The sequence below is a fragment of the Papaver somniferum genome, chromosome 1, assembly GCF_003573695.1.
Source record: "Papaver somniferum cultivar HN1 chromosome 1, ASM357369v1, whole genome shotgun sequence".
Taxonomy (NCBI): Eukaryota; Viridiplantae; Streptophyta; class Magnoliopsida; order Ranunculales; family Papaveraceae; genus Papaver; species Papaver somniferum.
The window spans coordinates 184300029-184323746 of record NC_039358.1 but is presented as its reverse complement, the minus strand read 5'-3'; the positions used below and the strand labels follow the sequence as shown (position 1 = coordinate 184323746).

The following is a 23718-nucleotide window of genomic DNA, read 5'->3' as shown; positions in this document are numbered from 1 at the left end:
CAGTTTCGCAGTTATTTTTTCAATATAACACGACTTGAAAGATACGTTAGGAATGAAACAGTTCAAGTCAATATTACTAACCTCAAGTGGAAGGATGATGTCGTCGTTGTAGTTCGCTACTTCTTCACATTCTTCAGGTCTTCAGAGTAATACTTGTATGTCTCAACATTCCTAGACTTCTAGTCTAACCTAAACGAAGTTGACTCTAGTATTTAATCAAGCGACTTTATATGAGTTTTGATACTAAAATATGACAACCAAACTTGACATACCAACACTTGGTGAGTTCAACCGAGTTGTGCTCTAACAACATACATGTTTCCTTGTTGTACCTTTGCCTTGCCTTTTTGATCAGTTTTCATCTTTCTGCTCTGTTTTTACCTTCGGTGAAGTCAGGGTCTGGCTTTGTCTTTGAAACTCTTTTTGATGATGATATTTTGGAAAACTTTCCAGTCGCCTTGGTCTTCAACATTTTTCTTTCGGGTATTTTCCTCGCTCTTTTCTTTGTTAGTGTCTTTTCAGATTTATCTTCTTAATTTTCTTGGCTGCTGAAAAAATCACTTTGATGCTCTTGGGTATGCAATGCTTCTACAATGATCCTTTGTTGTGAATTTTTATTAGACAATGATGTTTGCGACGAGTCTTCTGGAGGATCATCTTGGATCAATCCAAATGACCAGGTATGACAATCAGTGATTACGGTTGCTACATTTTGCTTCAGTTTAGGTGTCATTTTGCGACTACCAGTTTCAGTTTCACGAACACAAACTCTGATAAAATGTATAGAATGTTATCAATTTCTTGCTTTGTTATTTCAGATGCCTTCCCCGGATCTTCTCCCTATGTCAGTAAAATCATGTTTTCTTCAACCGCCAACATGGCTTCAGGATTCAGCTGCAATATCGCTTCAACGGAGATTATCAAAGCAGAATTAAAGGATTCTTCAGGATTTTTAGTGTTGTTCATCGCACTCTGGTTATCATGGTGCATCTAGTTTTCTTGATCTTCGAGACTTTCATTTGCTTTTGATAAAGTATTGTTGAAAATGGAATTTTTGAGAAATGTAAGGGTGTACATAGTTGTTGCACATGTGATGAAAATGAATTATGCATATGCATGAGTTAGCACACCGGTGTACAAGTATGTACACACCTATAGAAAACTAACAAATCGAACACGGTTTGCTACAAAACAGTCTTTACATCCTTTTGAGATATCACAAAGGTGTTCATCCATGTACATGCATACAATATGAAAACAAATGACTAGGAAATCTAATAAAAATGAGATAATACCTCGACTTTTTAGCAGTTTCAGACTGAACTCCTTTGTCAGATTCACTACCCTTTGGCTCATCCTTGTTGTCTCTTCCTTCCTCACTTTCATGTTCATTTTCATTATTGTCGTCCTTCCCATATTCATATTCATCATCCTCATCATCGCCATCATTCCCAATGTTACCGTCATCCAGTTCTGCATACATTTCATCTTCATCCTCACCTTCAGCACCGTTCTCCTTCTCATCATCATCACCTTCGCCATACTCGTCTTGTTCCCCACCCTCCTTATCTTCGTCTTCCTTTTGTAATTATTTTAATCGTAAATTCAAAGATTTTGGTTAAAATATCTACACATATAAGATTCAGCTCATCAATTGGCAAATTGTCGGGAGAAATTGTGTGAACATATCGTCTTTGTTCTTCAATAAAATTAATAACATTTTTATGTTTAATCTCCAAATCAGTAAGCTCTTAATATAGTTTCTCTCTTTGCATTTTAGATTTGTGCAGATTTTCGTTCACATTTTCTGTGTTATTGGCTTGCCTCTTCTTTCGGTACTCATCCAAAAAGTTTTCTTTTGATAAGCTTCTGCCCATTCTGGTTTCATCTGAAAACATGCCAAAATTTAAATATCGTTCACTACTATACAATCTTGTACACTTGTGTTACATGTGTATATTGTTGTGCACAAAACAAATTTTAAAATTTATCACCAGCGTATAGTCTTGTACACATGTATTTAAGGTGTATTATTGAGCACATGTAGCAGAAATCACTACCGTAAGAAAGTTAATCGAGATACCTTATTCATCACGTCATTCAAATCTTTTTCAATTGTAATACTGTTGTCGCTCATTATCTACTTTACAATCCTTGGCATACCTTCTTTATTGCTCGGCATCATGATGTTATTGTGCTCAGCAAACCAATACTGCATTAATAAATAGGTAAAGAGTGTAGGATTGCTTGATCCACATCTAAGTTCCACAGCTGACTCGGTCTCTTCAGTTTCAATCTATTTATCACTAGACCGTTTATGGATCCATGTTTTGTTTTTACATCGTTTCCTTTTTCAGGTTCTGATGCCACCATCTCCAATCCAAAAATAAGAAATAACTCTTCATGTATGCTCTTTACTACCACTTTCTTATCCTTCTTGCTATTAGTAAAAACAAAATAATTTTCGGCAGTATTTTATCATGGCAACATTTTCTCACAATTTCCAATTGAATCTGGATTCTTAAACCATTCATCTTTCCTCTTCTTAGTTTTGGGACTTGCTTCCTTTTCTTCTTTATGAAAAATGATATCTAAGATAGTCCAAAATGGGCTTTCTTTTTGCTTCTCTAGTTGCAACTCAGTGAGCCACACTTTACCGAGATTTTCCTATCTTTTTTTTACTTCATCTTTCTCAAAAAACTTATCCAAAAAATCAACTAGTGCATGGAAACCAGATTTATAAGGTTTATTTTTATGTACGAAATGGACAAATGAAAATAAGAACCAAGAAGCATACATAATAATCATAACCACAGAAAAATCAATATATCCATGAGATATCACATAGGTGTACAACTATGTACACTTCTGCTGAAATCGACAGATCGAACATCCACGCCCATACATAACATACCATATATCCATGAGATATCACATAGGTGTACAATTATGTATAGTCCTGCAGAAATCTAACAAAAACAACATGCATGCCCACAAAACAGACCTTATATCCCTGAGATATCACATAGGTGTACAACTATGTACACTCCTGCAGTAATCTAACAAAACAACATGCATGCCCACAGAACAGTCCATATATCCTTGAGATATCTTATAGGTGTACAAATCTGTACACTCCTGCAGAAATATAAGAAAAACAACATCCATATCTACATAACATGCCATACATCCCTGAAGTAGCATGCAGGTATACAAATCTGTACACTACCATAACAAATCTAAGAAATCATTCATATCCACATAACATGCCACACATCCCTTGAAATAACATGTTGGTGTACGTACAAATCTGTACATTACCACCACAAATCTAGGGAAAACAGTTTTCATATTCGTATAACAGGACAATATATCACTGAAATAACATTTTGATGTACAAATCTGGACACTAACACAATAAATCTAAGAAAAATAACGTTCATATCCACATAACATGCCATATATCACTAAAATAACATTCTGGTGTACAAATTTGTACACTACTATAATAAATCTAAGAAAAACAACATTCATATACACTGAAATGGCCAATATATGAAAGTAGCAGATGATCTTACCTTTTGCTAGTTGAATAAATGTTGAATCTTCTGTTTGTTGTTGTTTTGTTTTCCTTGAAAGTCTTGATTTCTTTATAATCGCTGATTTTATTCTAGACTATGAAGATTTAGGACTTGGTGCTACTTGAATATATGTTGAATCTTTTGCTTGTTGTTGTCTTATTCTCTTTGAAGCTCTTGATTTGGTTTCAATTGCTATTTTCCGTTTAGATGATAATGATTTTGGACTGTTTTGTTGTTGTTTCTTCTTCACCATGATGTACTGTTATTGTATTGTTCATCAATGACTTTTGATGATGAAGATTTCTTTTAGATCAAAATGATTTTGGTTTTCTCTTAGTTAGGGTTTTGATTTCTTTTTGTACCGATTTCTTCTCTCGTTTAGATGAGTATTTTGTTTTTTTTCGTTATTTTTTTCCGTTTTATTTAGGTATGAAAGATGAATAACGTGGCGGCCCCTAATTAAATGTGTCAGTTACAGTACAGAGTTTATTCTCTGCACATGTGCATCATGAAAACCGTGTAAACAATAATAACGTCTTTACATCTTTTTAAATAACAACTAGACTGATCTGTACCTATTTGACTCGGGTGGGACTAACAAGTATTTTTTGGACGGGTATTTGGACTAAGTCGTTTCCCCCCTTTTTCCATATCCCCAGTAATATTGTTTTGATGATCCTTAAATATATGGAACTGTTTCCAAGTGGCTCTAAATATTAAAGCGTTTAGAGCAAGAGCTATGTGTAGTCTTCATTTGGAGACTATCTTGTTCATCCGAAGGAGAATTAGTTCAATTGAATGAGTGAAGCCACTATGGGCAAAATTGAAATGGAACACTAGAAGGATAACAATCTCCCGTTTATTAAAAAAATTCAAAATTTTATAATAAAATAATAATGGAGGAAAAGTTTTGCATTTGAAAATGATTACTGAAAACAAACATACACGAGGCAAAGTCCCCGTGTCAAACTAAAAACAATCCAGACGGCGGATCATCCTCCATCCAGCACAATATCTTTTGATACACGGGAGACTCCCGTGTAGCTTTCTTTTTTCAAACGGGACACCATCCCCTGTCTGTCTAGTATTACACTACCAATCACTCATCCACCTGAACGATTGTGCCAACAAATTGGGGGTGAAAACCGGGTGAAAACTATCCATAATAACCTCTCATCTGCTCAAATTAGTAGTTCAGTGCATCACACTACCCATACCCATAGCCCTGCTCAAATCAGAAATTCGTGAGCGATTCTCCTCACGGACTGCATGACTAGTACAGCCTACTTTCTGTTTCATCGCTTCCCCAGTAATCCGTTTTGCATGCACACGCAGCTTTTTCTGTTTAACCGAAGAAACTCTTTTCTCCCGCACACCAAAACGCAGAGATGTTGAGGAAGAAATTGCTAGTTTTGTTGAAACCAATGACTATTTACCCACCCAAGTTAGCTGATGGATTCTCTCGCATAAGAAACCCTCTGGTAAACTCCGTTCATTACCATTTCTTCTCACCTCCAATTCACGTTCTTTTTTTTTAGGTATTCAGAAATGGGTTTATTTTTAAGTTTAACTTATGAAATGGGTTTCACGAAGTGTTGAATGAGATAGTAAAGGACTAATACCTAATGAGTAATGACAATTGAAGTTTATTTGCTATACGTATAGGTTGAATTTGCATGCTGTGATTGTAGGTATTTTGCTGTCTTTGTGATATTTTTATTGTGAGTAGCGTATAATGGGAGAAATTGGCCATGTGGGTGGTACAATGTTGAATAATTTTGGAGTTAAAATCATTGGATTTCAACTTGTTGGAGGGTTTATGCTTTGTATATTTTAGGTTAGGATCTCGTCTACTGAAATTTTGGAATAACTGTTGATTCTTGGATTGCTTTTGTTGTTTTCTAAACTCATGGTTTACTTTGTGGGTCAAATGGTGAAGCATTTAGTAAATCAATGGAAACTAAGGGCTAAAGTTCTCAAAAGTATGTGCTAAATCACAACCTAAACAGAAAAGGAATGGCCAGCAATCATTTATGGAGAGACCCAAACTCCCGTAATTTTTTTATCTCCTTGCCTATGGGGATCACATTCGTCTGGTGGTTTTAGGTTTTTACTTGATTTTTGGTTGGAACTGTTTTGTAATAATCTTAAAAAACAATTTGTTTGGAATGTCTTTATCGAAGGATTTTCCTCGAAGTCCCTTCTCGTTGAACCTTGCAATTTTCAACAGTGAACCTCCTTTATGTAACTGAAAATTGGTACTTATATTGGTAATGGTTGTATAGAATTTTAGAGGAACAATGGGCCCTGTACTCATACCTAAATCCACTCATTGATAGGTCCTGTAAGTGCACTGCTTTTCATTGTTTCCTTCTCCCATTTTCATTTATTTGTATCTTCATGTTTGTGAAATGTCCACACACTTCATTCGGCTTGAGAAATACTTCTATGTTTTTTTAAGTTCAGTTGTTAGAGAAGTCTGATTGAACCATTACCACCTACTCTGTATTGCTTTAGAGTTTTATTCAATTCCTTAGTCCATCGTGTCCTTCACACTTTTTAATAACTACAACATTAGCTTTTTTTTAGTTTCTAAATATATGAGTGTCCTTCACACTTTTTAATAACTACCACATTAGCTTTTCTGTAGTTTCTAAATATATGAACTAGGTATACACTCCTGGCTATGTAGTAATTAAACAGCTTTGTATTTGCCGTTGAATTGTTACACTTGGTGATCCTGATAACTAATTCAAATAAGTAATGATATGGTTGCTGGCTGATGGTTTAGACTTTAGTTAACTGTCGACCAAGATTAACAAAAGGAAGCTAAGTATCCAGTGTTTGGCTTTTCAGTTGTTAATGCATGCTCAATGAAAAATTTCACAAGATGTCACTTTGATTGCTTGTAGTGGATATTGGTGGATGGTGGTTATAGAGGAAGAATTTAGGATTTTCAAATTTGTCTGCCTTGGGCTTTTTGTTTGGAGGAAGGTATGAAACCATGAGTCAGTTACACTGGCGAGATTGGACATTTTCTGGCAGGAATATTGTTTCAACAAGTTTTAACTTTCCAGATATCCCTATGGCTTCACTTGGTTGTCAGTATCCATGGATTGATATCTTCAGAGAAAAGACTGGTATCATATGTTTCTACTTGAAAGTTTTGTTTTGCTTATTTATTACAGCATTGCTAGTGTTCTTCTTATGAAAATGTCCTGCCATCTTGAGTCGTTATGTTATTCCAACCTCTAAACTAACTTCTCAGTACTGCAGTTTCTAAACCACTTGGACAGCAGAGTAAAGGTTCATAAGGAAGCAGTAAAATTCTGTGAGGATATTTTGCGGCGAAAATCAGTTGACTGGGTACCTGTTTTGCGTGACAGTGTATCTGAACCAATCTGCGATGTAGACATGGTAATCACTATTGGTGGTGATGGTACTGTTTTGCATGCCAGTCACTTCGTGGATGATACAATTCCACTTCTGGGTGTGAATTCTGATCCTACACAAGACGAAGAAGTTAGTTCACTTAAATTTTTCCTTCTCTATTTGCTGTATTTTCTTTCTTCTTTTTTATTTTTAATTAACAGACCATGTTTAATCCCAGTTTACTTATATATCTCGGTTTTTGGGTTTAGGTAGAGAAATTCAACGACAGTTTTGATGCTTCTAGGAGTACTGGTTACCTCTGTGCTGCAACTGTCAGTAACTTTGAACAGGTAAGTTCAACGCATTTACAACTGCATTTATGCCAGAAGGAAAAAGACAACACTTACAAATGCAGCAAATTTTGTGTTCGGCGCGGTTTCAGTTTTTGTACGAGACCAAACTTACAAACATAATGGCTTTCAGTTCATTGATCTACCCTTCTAAATAATGGAGCTTGATTGCATCTCTTAAGCAGTTCAAGTTCTGACCAATTTTACCAAAATCAAATTCATCTTCCGTGCATTTTTTCAGCCAACGTCTTACAATACAAGCATTTTCTTCAGGTGTTGGATGGTATCCTCGAGGGACGCAAAGAGCCTCATGAACTATCAAGGGTTGGTATAAGGGTGAACAATCATATACTGTCAAAATGCGGCCTAAATGACATACTAATTTCACACCCTTGTCCTGCATCAGTTTCTCGTTTCTCATTCAAGTTAGTAATCTTCTACTGGGATATTTTCATAAGCTAGATTTACTGGTTCTTTGTTAGACCTCCATTCTATAACTTGTACATTCATTTTGCTTCTACAGAATCATGGCCTGTGGTGAACCAATCTACCCCATGGTGAATTCTCGATCAAGTGGGCTTAGAGTTTCTTCTGCTGCTGGATCAACGGCCGCCATGCTTTCGGCAGGAGGTTTTCAAATGTCTGTTTCATCTCAAGACCTTCAGTATATGGTTAGAGAACCCATTTTATCTAGAGCTTCCAACGCCAGCTTGATGCATGGGTTTATCAAGTCTGGTCAATCGATGCATGTGACATGGTATAATGAAGACGGCATTATATATATAGATGGATCCCATGTTAAACGTTCAGTGCGGCATGGAGATGCCATTGAAATCTCTTGTAAAGCTCCACCCTTAAAAGTGTTCTTGCGCCAACACTCATTAGCATAAGTACATTTGTACATATTAAAATTTAATTCACTTCTGGTAAACAAGTTCGTACATGATTAATTAATCTTTATTTCTTTCCACTTTTAGTGGTAAATAATGTGTTATTTTTTTCTATAGAGTCGCACTCTTTTCCCACTTAGCCGTCCACTCACCTGAAAGAAATATTCTCAGAAGATATCATTCTCAAAAGTGAAAACAGACCGTAGTCTTATGGATCCCTAGAATCCATACATCGATATGCAATTAAATGTTACGCAAATGTGTAGTAAGATGCAGAAAAAGAAGGGTCGGAATGAAGAAAAATATGGCCATAATAAGCAATTTCATCATTTTACAATATTGTAATTTGTCCTAAAGTAGTACTCCATTCAATACTGAAGCTAGGAGAAATATAATACTACATACTTTATACTCTTTACTTCTATCCAAATCATTTTCCTGCGTACATGTTTCGTTCAGAAAATGAGTGATATCAGCTATCGAGCAGCTTCTCTCCACTTCCATAAGTCCGTCAAAAGATTTCACTGGAGAGATTGCCAGAAATGCTACTATTCAGTCAACCAAACAAGTCTTTCTACATGTTCTACCATTTGTGCAATTCTCCTTTCAGCCTATAACCTGAAACAAGAGTCAATTGATATGTTCGGAATCAGTATGGGACTCATACGGTATTGAAGAATTATAGAGGAATATTATCAGAATACAGAGTAAAATAAAAACAGTTAGGCTTACCTATGCAATAACAATTAATTGAGAACAACTTAAATTCTGATTTATTAAAAGATAATGATTGTTATTGTGTAGATGGTCTAAAAAGTCTTACGTGAACATATGAGGGCGGGTGCGAGAGAGCTGAGGCCGTTTCATTGGGGAAATTATGAGATTTCGCAAAGTTGAAGATGGGTTACCAGCTGCAGTTCCAAAAAGTGAACGTCCACCTCTTTTATTGCCAATATCATTAGGAACTTGTAGTGGTTTCATAGGCGAGCCACTAGAAACATCTAATTGGCCCGAGTTGGAATTCTTCTGTCTTGCTCCAGGCCACATATCCTCTCTTTGTCCTGGAGTTTCAGGAGTCAAAACAGACCGAGAACGAGCTGCCAAAAATAAATATCAACTTGTATTTACGGAAGGTACTATTAACAGTCTTTTAAGATCAGCTCTGTGTCACATGTCACAGAGTACTTGCATAAATGATGGGTTTCCTATAGGCATGCGACTGTGAGTTGGCTAATAAATCATTGTTGCAATTGTTGTTACGAGATTACCTTGTCTCAATGGGTCTCTATTGTCCATCATATTAGCTGGGCTTGCGAACAAGTCAGTTTCAGCCCTAGAGAAGATATCGTTTGCAGGCTGGATAGCAGATCGTTTAATTGCATCATATTCACTTCTTAATTGATCATACATCTCATCCAGTTTTCTCTTCTGCCTGGAAATAAAAGTATAAATAGATAAGAAGTTGAACCGCTAGGGAGTAAGGCAAGTAATATACAAATTATAAGTAAATACTGTAAAGGACACTGACCTAGACTTTTCTGCGAATTTTTCCTGGAGTTCTTGTTTATCTTTGGATAAACTCTCAATCTCTTGCTCCATCATTTGGCACCTTTTGGCCATCTTCTGGTATGCAGTATGTACTTGTTCCATCTTTTCTGTGAACTTCTCTTGCATTGCCTCACATTTCTGCCTGCATTGTGTTACTATTTTGTTCAGCTTGTATTGCATCTCCAGTTCTTTCTGCCCGATGTAGAACATCACACTTCTGTATGCACTTTTCATCACTGGTTTTTGTTCAAGGAAAACGTATAAATGTAATGGAGATATCATACTTTATCATCCTTGAATATTTGAAAGGTGCAACAACAAGGGGAACTGCTTTAGCATATACAGAAAGAAAAGGATACATAGCTGAGGATTTATTCCTGACATTGCCATCTGTAAATATACATTACATAAGTCTCAGAACAAGAAGAATAAAAGAGGTTTCTGTTCCTGGAGGAAGTGCTGCTTACATTTGTCCACTCATCGTTCGGATTGATATCCACGGCTTTCATAAGGCTGGCAATTAGAAACCACAATGGAATAAGAACTTTAGCACTTAGAGAAGATAATTTAAGTTAGAATACGCCTGCAGAAGTTACTCTAAAGCATCTGGAGTCGATGATTCATTGTTAAGGGTCCATGCTAAGGATACATATCAAACAGCTGGGTTTTTTCTTCTTTTGGTTTACTTACTGCTGTTGACTGAAAAATATAAACATAGGAACATAGCATAACCACAACTAAATGCTACCGACAACAGAACAGTTCATTAATAGTAGTATCTTATGCATCTAACGTATCACCAACACCAGTTAGCAGCTTGCAGCAAGTCAACCAGCTAGTGTGATAGCGTGAATATGCATATAACTTTCCTAAGCAAATCAAAAAGTGAATACAAAGCAGATAAACACAGCCACAGCTCGTGAATACACAAAAACTCTCTCAAGCTATAAACAGGATATTGTACATACCTTTTTGATAGAACTTGGTCGCAAATTGGACATGCACCATCATTGCTAAGTATTTTGCCGGCGTCATCTGTACCTGTTTTTTTGGTGTCAAGGAAAAATTGGTGCAGCTTTCGAGATCTAAATATCTAAAATCCAAATATGGCAGAACTACACAAAACTTATAATTACACGGCCAAGGATACAAAGGAGGTGCCCACAGGTTGTTGTTACCGCGCGACCTTCTAATTCTCGCCAACAAGCATTACACCTCATTTTGATGTCGCTGCAAAAATCAAAAAAAGTCATGGTGCAGAAAGAGATAAAGAATGAAAAATGTGACGCGGCAATTACTTGCCACTATCTTTAACTTCAATTCTATCATGATGAAGCATGATGATACGCAGCGCTTAATGACCTCATTTACTAAATGAATCGTTCTACAGCCTAGTCTTAAATATCCAAATCATGAAAAACAATTTATACCAGATTCCGAAGACTGAAAAAAATCACAACATGTTCAGAGAAGATCAAAGACGTTTGTTTAGAGAAGACCACAAACTACACTTCACATGATAAAACATAGGGGAATTATCGAAATTGAAAGTTATACGAGAAGAACTTCACATGAATCACATCCATCAAATTAGGGTTTGTAATGTTCGTTCATGGTTCAGAACTGCGGAAAGTTCCAAATTAGGGCTTTGTAAGGAAATCGTAGAGAAAAACGAAACTCCTGGATTTCATGACAATTGGTGATGTAGAATCAAAAAAACATCTTAAGAATCACAACAAAACTCACATCTGTAAATCAAATCAAACAACCAAAGAAAAAAAGGGAATAAATGGAAAATCACGAATCTTACCAGTATTTTCAAGCAGAAAATTTATATCTCTCAAGATTTCTTCGTCAGATACAGAGCGAACAGACCTAATCTCAAACTTCAAAAATAAAACGAGATTTAACCTTGGAATCGAGCAGAAACATGTAAAAAATTCGATATCAAAATCCAGAGAAGTTGAATTCCAAGTTCAAACTTACCGCTGGACTAGAAGAATCGATCAATTTACTACCAATTATCTCAGTATCTCTCACTCTCAAGATCGCTACAACGAACAACCAATAAGTTTTTCGAACTCTCCGTCTCTCTCGAATTTTGATTTGAGAATTCTGAAATGAAAAGAGGCGGCAAACAATTGGAGATTTGCCATATTTAAGATATGACTTCGTTCCACGTCAGCTGCGGATGTGTAAGGCCCCAGTTTAGGACTCTGTAACCTGCCGGGCTATGCATAGATTGGGTCCTAAAATCTTAGAATTGGTGTTGTAGCCGTCGGCGGCCATCTTCGTATAAACAGTTTAATCTATGTTTGGCGGCCATCTTCCCATCCAAATACTAGGCCTGACCATTCAGCATGATACAAATTAGTCCTTTATTCATTTGAACGGGATTTAACATTCCCTCCGTAAATAGATTCAAATTAGTGTTTCCTCGTATGGTTACTTTTTCCATCCAAACATAGGTTAGCTGAGTCAACACTATTGTACACGTGGTACATGTAATAATTATTTCGGTTAGATCCCTGGTATATCCTCGCCTTCTTCACAAGTGCTTCTTGTTTCTAAAGGAAATGGAATTTGCAGGAAGTCAGAAATAAAGTTGAGGAATTGACAACCACTTACCGGAGATCAACTATTTAAAGTTAATGAATCAGAGAGGCATTCAATCTCGACAAGGTTTCGTCTTTCTTTAATCAGTACCTCCTTCCTTTTAGTTTAAAATTTCTTTCTTTATCCGATCCGACGAATCTCTTTGTACAGTGCTAGTGGTTCCAATGATGGTGAAACAACAAGAACTTTAGTTAAATTCCTTGAAGTTGTCATTAATACAATTGTTTTCCTCGAAGGGGTTTACCAATCTGGTAAAATTCAGAACTTTGATTATTCCTATGATGTTTAAATTGAAAATTTATTGCAATTTAGTAATGAAATTGTTTTTCTGGTATGTATCAGATCCACCAACATCTGATATCAATCAAACTATCCCATCCAACTTTACAAGTATTGGAGTCATTCAAAAAACAATTCATAAACATAAACAAATGCACCATCTTCTTCATCTCCTCGCATCCTCGAGGATAGTTGCAGGCTAAGAACACCAAATTAGGAGGAAGTTTTGAAGTGTATTTCTTTCCAAAGGAATTAATTGGGTATTCAATTTGAAATTTTCTTAATACAAATTTATATTAAGATTCGAAGTCTGGTGAAAATATAGAGAGGAAATTAAAAAGACTCAAGAACAAACCTTAGTTTTTTGGGTGTTTTATTTAAATTTTTTTTTTTTTTAGAGAAACAAGATTCGAGTAATTACGGCTAAAATTGGAGAAATAGAAATACAAGTTATCCTTTAAATCGATTTTGCAGGCCAAATCGATTGGTGTATGAGGTGTTCTTATCTTAACTCAGGTTTGTTTCTCTGATGAACTTTGTTAACTCTTATCAGTTGATGGAGAGAATTTGCTCAACCATAAAATCAAAACAAGGAAACGAAATATAGAGCTAGAGTAACTCTAGCAAACATGGATTGCAATGTTGAGAATCAAAAACTAAAAATTTCAATCCATGTGGGTTCATCTCATTTTTTGTCTTTAAGGAGGCAACTGGATATGTTTGATTCTATTATTCATTTAAGTTGATGCTTTATGATAAAGAATTTGAATAAGGAATCGATGGGTTCTACTGATTTGGGACAAATGAATTTTGGTTTAACTAACCAAAGAAGATAAGGGTATTTTTGGAAACATGTTTGACATGTGTATATATTTGCTACGTAAACGGTCCTGCTGAGTCAGCTAACTGGCAATTGGACGGAATACTTGACAATAGGAGGAAACACTAATTTAAATTTGTTTAGGGAGGAACGCAAATTATAGATCTTTAGAAGGGGAGGAAACGCATATATGAAAAGTACATAAATAACCTTCCTGATTGACAATTTAGTTCAAATATTTATAGTTTAGTCCAAAATGACTCATGATGATGTTAGCGAGTTTAAATAACATAAAAATAATTTAAAAACAATTTGTCATTCAAACAACTCGTCCAAAAATCGTAAATTTTATATATTCGGAAAGCTCTTTCTGAAATCTACAAAAAGAATACCATATGACTATATAATTTTCGTTTTTTAATTTACACTGGTTTACAATTATGTACACATCTCCAACATTCATTCTCACAGAACAGGAAATATATCCATGAGACGGGACAATGGTGTAGAGACATGTATACATCTACAAAAATCTAAAGAAATCCAACATTTATACCCACAAAACAAACAGTATATCAATGAGACAGGACATTGATGTACATTTATATACACATCCACAAAATCCAGAAAATCCAATATTCATACCCATAAAACAAGCAATATATTCATGATATGGGACAATGTTGTACAACTATGTACACATCTACAAAAATCTATCCATATTGGATAAATATAACATGGAAACTCGGATAGATTTGAACCGTCAACCTCCACAAACATTGTGATAGGTTTGGGCGCTCTATTATTTGAGCTTATGAGTCCCTAAATTAAATACATAAAACTATAAAAGGTTGATGTCAAAGGTGCATTATGGTATAATACAGTTCTCTACCATTAATAATCAGCGTGTGTACAACTATGTACATATTAACAATCAGCAGGTGTACAACTATAAATACATTAACAATCTACATGTGTATAATTATGTACACAGTACTATGTGTACATTAGAAGGAAAAAATAGGAATGTTTTAAAAATTATCTTTAGAACGGGAAGTTAAATCATTCAACTATGCTAGATGGGTTAATTAAGCCTTTAGATGCTTATGAGTCCCTAAATTTAATACAAAGGAAACCATTATATACATAGTAAAAGGACAAACAAGCAAATCTACATCAATAGTGTCAGTGAATACGAAGGCTAACCCTTCAATAAAATATATTTATTAAACAAAAGTTGTTCTGATCAAATTCAACTAAGAAAGCCTAAAGGACACAATCATATTATCAGTTGGGGTCAATATTAAGGTAGGCATCAGCAAGGTAACCAAGTGTTATAGCATTGTTTGGTTGAACCCACAAGTTTTGCTATCTCAAGCTTATTGTCAATGTTAGGTGATCAAAACTAAATCTTGATTTATATTCTACTAAGTCAAGTCTCGGATAGGTTAGAATTGTAGTAGTGTATCAGAGATCACCCTTGAAGACTGAAGATCGACTAAGACATTTGGAGAACTTATGTATCAGGTATGTGAAGACTGAACCATTCTATTTTACTCACGATACCATCGTTCTATCTATTGAGACTATGTCATATGACTTATAGCGGAATTACAAAGAAAATGTTTCGAGTCAAGCTTGTCTTCTGAAAAATCTCGAAATATGATTTAACGATTAGATGTTCAAAGGTCCTTAACAATATATTAGTTCTATGAATTAATTTGTAGATCAATTGAAAATTGCCCATGTTAGAGAATTGCTCGGTCGAACTCGCAAGCGTTCCTATCTCAAGATTGTTTGTCAATTTTAGGTGATCAAAACTATAAGTCTTGGTTTATAGTTTACTTATAGCTATGTCTCAGATTAGGATAAAATGTGTAGCTGAGCTTTAGACTTCACGATGTTCATCGATTGAAGACGAAGATCTACTGAGGAGAGCTTGGAGGAACTTCATCAACAAAAGGTATGTGGAAACTAAAACTTATCTATCACTCAGAAGTCTATTATATTCTATCTCCTAATGAGACTAAGTCGTATAGCTATATAAACTTTTATATTATACACATTTGATATTTCGAGCTGAGTTTAACTCGGTTATCTATTTCTCGAAAATATGTGTTGGAAGCTTTCTTTAGCTACGTTCATCGTATTCTTGACGAGTTTAGTTGTAAACAATTTATTTGTTGGAAACTAAATAATAAGTCAAAAGATGATCATGTGAAAATCTCCTTGAAACATCTTACATAATTTGTGTGAGACAATCATTTGATGTCGACTCGGAAAGTTTTTTATTGATCATTCGATCACTTGTAAATTACTTATAAGCTAATAGTTTGTGTGAGACAGCTATTGTCGTCTTCTAAGGATGTTTCAACTATTGAAATGGGAGTTTAGAACAATTAACCTTTGTCTGGATACATCACAGTATGCATACCAGTATGCAAACTGTTGTGGTATGATTCAAGTACGAAAACCTTGTTTGCATACCAGTATGCGAACGGTTTTAACTGTTAAAGTCCGGGAACCAAGTTTGCATACCAGTTTGCGAACGGTTCTACCTGAGTTACGGTCTGTGATAGCAGTATGCATACCGGTTTGCAAACTGCTGGACAAGACCAAAGTCCGGAAGCTATAGTTTGCATACTCGTTTGCAAACTTGGTGGTTAAAGTTCTAAAATCGGTTAAGTATGTTTTCATACTCATGAACAAATACATTTATGAATTAAGGAATGCAATCTTTGCAAACCGTGGCTTAATGTTCATGAATTGATCCTCATGAATCAATCCGATTTTGGTTCAATTGGTTCATATATATTTCTGTGAAATTGTGAACAATTGAACAACTATATTTGAAAAATAATTAGATTCATTTGATTATGTTTCATGGTTGATTGATCATCATAGTTGATCTAGATGTGTTAGATGAATGTGGTTAAGACAAAAGTGTTCATACGGCTAACTTCGGTTAATTATTATTGAGCCAACTCAATATACACGTTTAAGTACGGTTACTCATATCTAAATGAAAGTATATTTCATTTGTGTGTAACAAGCTAAGACCATCTAACGGTGGAGAGATATTGCTTTGGTTTTAAGCAGACTTAGCTTGAATCTTAAATCAGGTTTTCATCTAAAGGTGAATATTGAATGCTTTGTTACTAAGTAATCTTAGCTTTGATTGAAAGCAAACCCTGATTTGAAAGACTATATAAGTGAGAACTCTAGCAACTGGAGAACCTAATCCCGACACTTTCCTGTGTCCTAGTTGCGACTTGAGTCGATTCTCCTTTAACCTAGGTTTTTCCAAAACCATTATAGGTTAACAACTTGAAGACTTCATTTGGGATTCGTGAAGCCAGACCTAACTATTTTCTCTGTAGTTGCGTGATATGATCTTACTTGTTCTATCGTATTTAATAATATATTTTCTAAGATTAACTCGAGATTTATCTCCGATAGGTAATATATAAAAAGTAATCACAAAGCTCTTCGTCTTATTCTTTGTGATTCCACAATAACTTTTTCTACTACCATATAGTTAAGTTATTGTGAGGTGATTGATATTTCTAGGCTATTATTCAGGAATATAAGATCGAATTATCATTTGGTTTCTGTTCACCTTGATTTATCAAAAGACGGAACAAAAATTTCATAGGTACTTATGTCGAAGACAAATTTATCTATCAGAATAGACTTATCTGTGGGAGACAAATTTGTTTATAAGTCTTCGAATTTGGGTCGTAGCAACTCTTAGTTGTGGGTGAGATCAGCTAAGGTAATCAAGTGTGTAGAGTTCTGCTGGGATTCAGAGACGTAAGGAACGCGATTGTACCTTAATCGGTGTGAGACTTGGTTACGGCTCAACTACATTCCAGTCCGACGTTAACTTGTAGTAGGCTAGTGTCTGTAGCGGCTTAATACAGTGTCATGTTCAAATCTGGACTATGTCCCGGGGTTTTTCTGCACTTGCGGTTTCCTCATTAACAATACTTCTGGTGTCTGTGTTATTTCTTTTCCGCATTATATCTGTTTATGAAATATCACAGGTCGTGCGTAGTTCAATCAATTGGTAAATCCGACATTTGGTTTTTGATATAAATTGATTGACACTTGGGCTTTGGTATTTGGTACCGTCCAAGTTATTTCTCATATCAACCGGGCTCACAGATTTTTATTTGTTCGATTGTAGATTGTATTGAGAAATTGAGATATAACTCTTTGGTATATTTCTTGATTGAGCTCGCTTTATAATTGGTTCTCTCGGAATTATATTGGAGTTAGTCCATGCAGATTGTCGAACGAATTATTGGGTGTTGTTGTTATACCACCACTTTTTCAGCCCATGAAAATGATTATATCACTTGGGAATGTTTCAAACATCATAAGAGAGAAATATGAACTTACTGAAATTTATACACATGGTAGGTTTGCGAAACAGTTCGCAAACCATAGATATATGAGATACAGAAATATAGGAAGGTTGGCGAACCAGTTCGCAAACCGCAAGTTTAGTTGGGAACAGTTCACGAACCTGATTGGCGAACCGTGGTGAACTGAATTTTACAAGTTGGATAAATAGGCTAGCATTCACGAACGGTGGTTAACTGAGTTCGATAGTCTAGTAGGGTTGGCGAACTCAGGTCACGAACCGTAACACCCTGACTCGTGAACAAGCCCTTTGGGTTGGCAAACCGTTGTACCAACTGTCTCGACATTATTTAGTAAATGCTTAAAGACTTATTATTTTAATATGTTTGGCATTGCTAGAACTCTCTTAAACACTTCCAAAAATTCATTGACTACTTAAAAACTTATGTGTTTGTATCATGATTAATTTCTTAGCTGTTTAAATGAACATCAAATAGCTTTCAGTTCTTTGGCTAACTTGCCAAACCGAACAGTCATTATACACGGTTCCGTAACCCAACCTATATGTATAGTTTTCAATTGTATTTTGAAGACCTAAATTGTTTGCTTGATTCTCAAGTTATCTTAGCTTGAATTCTAAGTTAACCCAGGTCTTTGAAAACTATAAATATATCATCTCTGTCAACTAGAAAAATCAATCCCTACCACTTTGTGTCCTAGTTGATTCTAAAGTCGTCCTTTATTGACATAGGTTTCCTCTGTGAAACGTTGTTAGGTCTACGACTAAAAGAGTTAGCTTTGAGGATTCGTGAAGCCAGGTCTGACTATCTTTATCTTGATAATTGGTGAATTTGATCTTGCTTTTCTGTTATCGAGGTTTTCATAATCTTTTTTCAGGCAAGATAGATAGTAATCGCAAAGTTCTCATCATCTCAGATTTTGTGATTCCTCATGATAAATATATAAAGACTGATCTTAGTCGATCTTTCGGAGATTGTTCTTGAGAGGTGATTAAGAATCTAGGCTGCTATTCAGGAGTCGTAATTTCTATATTTGTGAGGTTTACTATCTTTATCTATTGCAAACATATTTCTACACCTTGATCTTTGATATAAACGGAAATCAAATAGGCTTATTTGTTAGAGGCAGATTGGTATCAAAAGTCTTCACTTGCTGAAGAAACTATAGGATGTAAAGGACGTCAACCAAGGGAATCAAGTGCGTAGAGCCTTGCAAGGTTCAAGAGACGTAAGGAGCGTGACTGTAACTGAATCGCTTGAAGCGTGGATTCGGTCTCAACTGCTTTCCAGTCCGAAGTCTGATAGTAAGCTAGTGTCAAGAAATATGAACTATTGATTGGAGCCCTCAAAGCTAAACATCATGAACCCTATGTTATGATGTCGTTAACAATCTTCTTCTTTTTCTGGAGATAATGAAAAATTTCTCAATTTTTTTTGTTTCCAGGTAACTCCTTCTGAGGACTTATTCTTATTTGTTTTAAGGATGAATAACTATTATTTTGAAGTAGTTCATTAATCTTTTTCGTACATTAGTACTTCATATTTATCATCTATCAATTATTGAAGTTTATTTAGTTAAATTTTATTCTGATGATATTTACGATACTTGATCTTTATTGATTATTCTTTGTGTGTTGCTTATTTTCATGAGATCGTTTTTTTTTATCGTAGATGTGATTAGAAAGTGACCTCATGATTTCTCTTAAGTTACACTCTTTACTCTTTTTATTCATAACTGGCTAAAAGAGAAGTAAACTTCTGAGAACAATTGCAATACTTAATCATATCGTTTTTAGTCACCATCTTATTTCTCTCGTCCGTAACAGATAAGGAATAATGTGACTTTAATTTATACGTCCCTATACGACTAGAAAAAAAAAGGATCTTATGTGAATTATATCACAAATCAATCGGATAGCTTAAATCAAAATATATATTCTCACAAAAACAACATGATAGATCTATAAACTTAGACTTATTCTCGAATAACGAGATCCTGATCCATTCTCGAATTTTCATTGGCTCATTCTCTTCACTATCATTTTCAAAGCTCTTAGGCTAAGTCCTATGGTGTGCTAATCTAGCATCTAGATTAGCAGTCCACGTCAGCTATGACTACCTCCTAAGTCCTATGGGAGTGCTAATCTAGCATCTAGATTAGTAGTTCCCATCAGCTTAGACTACCGCCCAACGCTGTTTGGTTCAGAGGAACCAATCTCAACCGTCAGATCAAAAAATTAATCAATCTACGCTGAACCATTCAGCGAAAAGGTAATTTTTGTACTCGTTGCTAGTTCAACTTCGAGCAAATGCTAGGAGAGAGAACTAGTGTTAATAAATAGACAACATTTTTTTTTGAACTGCAACACTTTTTAGCTAATCTAACAGATCAATCTAGCCTATAAGACTTAGCTTATTCTTATAATGTGGATTGTCAACCAAAAAGAAGAAAAATAAAAAACCATTTAGGACTTTCTCACTCACACACTCTCTCTCTAAGTTCTAAACCATCATCACAACTACACGAACATCAACTAATTGAAAAGGTCTTCTGGTTCAGTATTCTGAAGAAGGAAGCCTGAAATCCTCAAACCATCACTGTATGTCCCAGACCATTGTGAATTGCCAAAACCCATCTTCTGATTACTAACATACATGGAAATCAAAACATCATCCTGCATGATGGAAAATCGGGAGTAGTCCTCTCCTGTGGTGCCGGACCTTGTTGTCGGGCGGGACAGAGTCAAGTTTGTTTTTCAATTTGGTTATTTCGAAGTAGCTGTAAATGATGGATTAGATTTATTTTCTTTCTTTTCTTATGTTCTATGTTGCTTCCTCTCTGTGTAAAGCTCATACTTTATTTTCTTCATTTATTTCTGTTTTTCTTCTTGGGTTGCCTTATTGTTTTTTCTGAAGATTAAATAATGGTAGATATTTAGGTTTCTTCTTTTAGTTTGGGGAATCATGGCCCTTTGTTTCTCACTGTTTTCCCACCAGTTATCAAGGTAGTCGTTTGGAGTGGTAGTGATTTTCGTCTATGGTAGTGAAAATTTATCGTAGAAGCAACTTTATCAATAGACCCATAGTTTATTGTTGCTGGGTTTTGATTCTCATTACAGTAGGAGAAGTTTTTGCTTTTCCTGTTAGCTTTCATCGGAGAAGATGATGTGTTCCATGTCGGACGTGTTGCTCCGGGTTGACTCGGCTTCAAATCGTGTGTAAGAATATTCATCGTTTCTTTCTTGATCTCGAAGTTTTGTCTCGAGATGTGTGTTCGCTGTCTACTTCCATTGGTAGGTAATGTCACAACGTATGGGCGGTTTAGGTGGAATTTGTTTGACATCTTTATCTAGTCAAGATCTTTACTGGGATTGTCGTTTCATTTAAGGGCCTGTCTCAATTTCCGTCTGGGGAGTTATCCTAAGTGTCTTCTTTTATTTGGTCACTTTTTTTTGATTCATTTTTTCGACCCCGTTTTTTGGGCTGCTCCTGTCTTCGGCTTCCCCATCCAGAAAAATTAGTATCTAGGGTTTTAGGTGCTAGAGGGTTTTTTACTTATTTTATTTTTCATTTTGATTAATTTACTTTCTTCTTGATTAAAATAAAAGAAAAAAAAGGTTTTGTTTATCATATTTGGTCTAATCCATCATTTCTTCTTGTTTTATATACCTTTATTGATTCTCAACTGCTCTAAGTCTCGCCTTTGGCACAAGCATGGCACTCCAACATACCAAATTAATCGCAATTAAACTGCATATTGCTTCACCGCTTTGATCCTTAGCCTTTTTATAGTGTATTAGTGTTAGTGTTAGTTAGCTCAAATGTTAGAGCATAGCTCGGTTGAACCCACCAAGCGTTGGTATGTCAAGTTTGGTTGTCATATTTTAATGAATCAAAACTCATTTAAAGAGTCGCTTGATTATATACTAGAGTCAACTTCATATAGGTTAGTTTGAAAGTATTAGGATACGAGACATTACAAGTATTGCGAAGACTTGAAGAAGTGAAGAAGTAAGAATCTACAACGACAACATCATCCTTCCACTTGATGTTAGTGATATTTGACTTGAACTGTTTCATTCCCTAACATATCTTTCAAGTCGTGCATATTGAAAACAAAACTGCGAAGCATGAACACTTTAGATAGACATAGTATTAAGGAATACAATACGAGGTTTATTTCTTAACCATTAAACTTTGTAGATAAGACATCGACATAATCGTTTAAATGCTATTGTGATTATGTATGGGTATGAGGTGAGGATTTTATCCTAGGAAACAATGTTTTACATGTGTTTTAAGGAAGTAAATTCATGAACTTGTTTTGTGAATCGAAAAGGAAATCGCCAGGCGTTATTGGTATTGTTATTCATTGCATATCTTATGAACAACCAATATGTATGATTAGTATAACCGCTCATGACTTGTTTGTGTTCTTGGTAAAACTATTCACAAAGGCCTGATTTATGTATTGGTATGACTTTTATTAGTGAAACCGATCTTAAGTAATCACCTGAGATGGTATGATCGAGTTTGTGATTTTGTGTAAGACCGACTCTGGGTAAAGGGGAACCGATCCTAGTAAGAGGTGCAACACATTACAAAGGGGAATCGATCCTTGTATGAGGTGCAACATGATTTAGCAGAAAGGGGAACCGATCCTATGGACATGTGCAACATGTTTTTAGGAAAAGGGGAACCGATCCTATGGACATGTGCAACACATTCAAGTAAGATACCATATATATGTGGGGAACCGATCCTAGTACCTAGTGCTAGAGCATTGCTCGGTCGAACTCGCATGCGTTGCTATCTCAAGCATGTTTGTCAATGTTAGTGATCAAAATTATAAGTCTTGATTTCTAGTCTATTATAGCTCTCGGACTAGGATATAAAGTGTAGTTGAGCTCAAGGACTTCATGACGATTCATCATACAAGTAGAAGAACTACTCAAGGAACCGGTGGAACTTCTCGACAAAAAGGTATGTGAAGACTTGAACTTATCTGTCACTCAAAATTCTATTTACTCTATCTCCTACTTCTTGAGACAAAAAGTCGTATGATATATATATAGACTTAGATTATACAAATTTGGTATTTCGAGCCGAGTATACCTCGCCTATCTATATCTCGAAATATGTGTTGGTAAGTTTTTCGCTTCGACCAAGTTTATCTTTACCTAGTGATGGAAGTCATGATATGTTTCAATCATCTTGAAAATTTCTTTGACGAGAAATGGTGTAACAACTATATAACGTCCTCTAAGAATGTTTCAATGATTAAAATGAGAGTTTAGATTACATAACCAATGATGGACATAAGCATTTTTGTGGAAACACATTTATGTATAAGTCCTATTCCTTGAGTCAAAGTTTGCGAACTTTGTTGATCAAGAGAAACCGGAAGAATGGCTTGTTTCCAAGTCCGCGAACTGCCGAACTTCTCATCCCGAGAAATTCTGCTGGAGTTGACAAACTAGTTGCATGAGTACCAGTCCGCGGACCCAGTCCGCGAACCGGCGGAAGGTCTCTTGCCAAGATTTTCTGCTGGAGTTTGTAAACTCTGTCCGGTTGCTTAAGTCCGCGAACCTAGTGTGCGAACTTAAGAAGGTTATATATCTGGAGATGATTTCTGAACTTAAACTTTAAAAATACTAAGGAATGCAGTTTGCAAATCGTGGCTATAAAAGTTCATGAATTGATTCAAGTGAATCAAATCATCTTTGCTTCAGTTGTGTCTTGTGTAGTTACATAAGATTTCCTTGCAATTGAACAACTCTCTAACTAGTTCATTTGAGTCATTTGAACTAGTTATGGTGAAGAAGAACATGGTTGATATGAAATGCTCATATGGCTAACCTTTTGGTTAACTAT

The 23718-nt window shown here is 35.4% G+C and overlaps 3 protein-coding genes across 8 annotated transcripts; 1 reads left to right on the top strand and 2 right to left on the bottom strand.

The window, feature by feature from the left end:
• Positions 1 to 532: 532 nt before the first annotated feature.
• LOC113355543 (glutamic acid-rich protein-like) lies at positions 533 to 2137 on the bottom strand. Its single transcript, XM_026598427.1, has 3 exons — positions 2084 to 2137; positions 1296 to 1579; positions 533 to 770 (listed from the first exon to the last, which is right to left on the bottom strand). Exons 1-3 carry the CDS (start codon positions 2135 to 2137, stop codon positions 533 to 535), a joined length of 576 nt encoding a protein of 191 aa, XP_026454212.1.
• Positions 2138 to 4706: 2569 nt separating this feature from the next.
• LOC113309706 (NADH kinase-like) lies at positions 4707 to 8253 on the top strand. Of its 3 annotated transcripts, none has more exons than XM_026558218.1 (6): positions 4707 to 5062; positions 6659 to 6721; positions 6858 to 7103; positions 7223 to 7303; positions 7577 to 7728; positions 7827 to 8253. In XM_026558218.1, exons 1-6 carry the CDS (start codon positions 4970 to 4972, stop codon positions 8191 to 8193), a joined length of 1002 nt encoding a protein of 333 aa, XP_026414003.1. In that variant the 5' UTR covers positions 4707 to 4969; the 3' UTR covers positions 8194 to 8253. The 3 variants fall into 3 exon arrangements, with proteins under 3 accessions (XP_026414003.1, XP_026414018.1, XP_026414009.1); XM_026558224.1 differs by having other exon boundaries at positions 5039 to 5062; positions 6438 to 6721; positions 6850 to 7103; XM_026558233.1 differs by lacking the exon at positions 6659 to 6721 and having other exon boundaries at positions 4709 to 5062.
• Positions 8254 to 8486: 233 nt separating this feature from the next.
• Positions 8487 to 11863, bottom strand: LOC113334491 (E3 ubiquitin-protein ligase CCNB1IP1 homolog). 4 transcript variants are annotated; one of them, XM_026580731.1, is made up of 10 exons: positions 11728 to 11863; positions 11552 to 11627; positions 10892 to 10971; positions 10710 to 10782; positions 10209 to 10254; positions 10101 to 10131; positions 9722 to 9977; positions 9462 to 9625; positions 9017 to 9290; positions 8487 to 8811 (listed from the first exon to the last, which is right to left on the bottom strand). In XM_026580731.1, the coding sequence occupies exons 3-10, from the start codon at positions 10959 to 10961 to the stop codon at positions 8805 to 8807; spliced, it is 921 nt and encodes a 306-aa protein (XP_026436516.1). In that variant the 5' UTR covers positions 10962 to 10971; positions 11552 to 11627; positions 11728 to 11863; the 3' UTR covers positions 8487 to 8804. The 4 variants fall into 4 exon arrangements, with proteins under 4 accessions (XP_026436516.1, XP_026436522.1, XP_026436519.1 ...); XM_026580737.1 differs by having other exon boundaries at positions 9017 to 9254; XM_026580734.1 differs by lacking the exon at positions 8487 to 8811 and having other exon boundaries at positions 9013 to 9290.
• Positions 11864 to 23718: the final 11855 nt, after the last annotated feature.

Excerpts from the sequence above, each read along its gene's own strand:
- LOC113355543 (XM_026598427.1), bottom strand. The coding sequence starts at position 2,137 with ATGAGCGACAACAGTATTACAATTGAAAAAGATTTGAATGACGTGATG. Across the intron at positions 1,580-2,083 it reads TGAATGACGTGATGAATAAG|GAAGACGAAGATAAGGAGGG; the intron begins GTATCTCGATTA and ends TAATTACAAAAG. Across the intron at positions 771-1,295 it reads GAAACTGCTAAAAAGTCGAG|AGTTTGTGTTCGTGAAACTG; the intron begins GTATTATCTCAT and ends ACATTTTATCAG.
- LOC113309706 (XM_026558218.1), top strand. The coding sequence starts at position 4,970 with ATGTTGAGGAAGAAATTGCTAGTTTTGTTGAAACCAATGACTATTTAC. Across the intron at positions 7,104-7,222 it reads ATCCTACACAAGACGAAGAA|GTAGAGAAATTCAACGACAG; the intron begins GTTAGTTCACTT and ends TTTTGGGTTTAG. Across the intron at positions 7,304-7,576 it reads CTGTCAGTAACTTTGAACAG|GTGTTGGATGGTATCCTCGA; the intron begins GTAAGTTCAACG and ends CATTTTCTTCAG.
- LOC113334491 (XM_026580731.1), bottom strand. The coding sequence starts at position 10,961 with ATGAGGTGTAATGCTTGTTGGCGAGAATTAGAAGGTCGCGCGGTAACA. Across the intron at positions 10,783-10,891 it reads AACCTGTGGGCACCTCCTTT|GTACAGATGACGCCGGCAAA; the intron begins GTATCCTTGGCC and ends CCAAAAAAACAG. Across the intron at positions 9,978-10,100 it reads AGGAATAAATCCTCAGCTAT|TGATGAAAAGTGCATACAGA; the intron begins GTATCCTTTTCT and ends AACAAAAACCAG.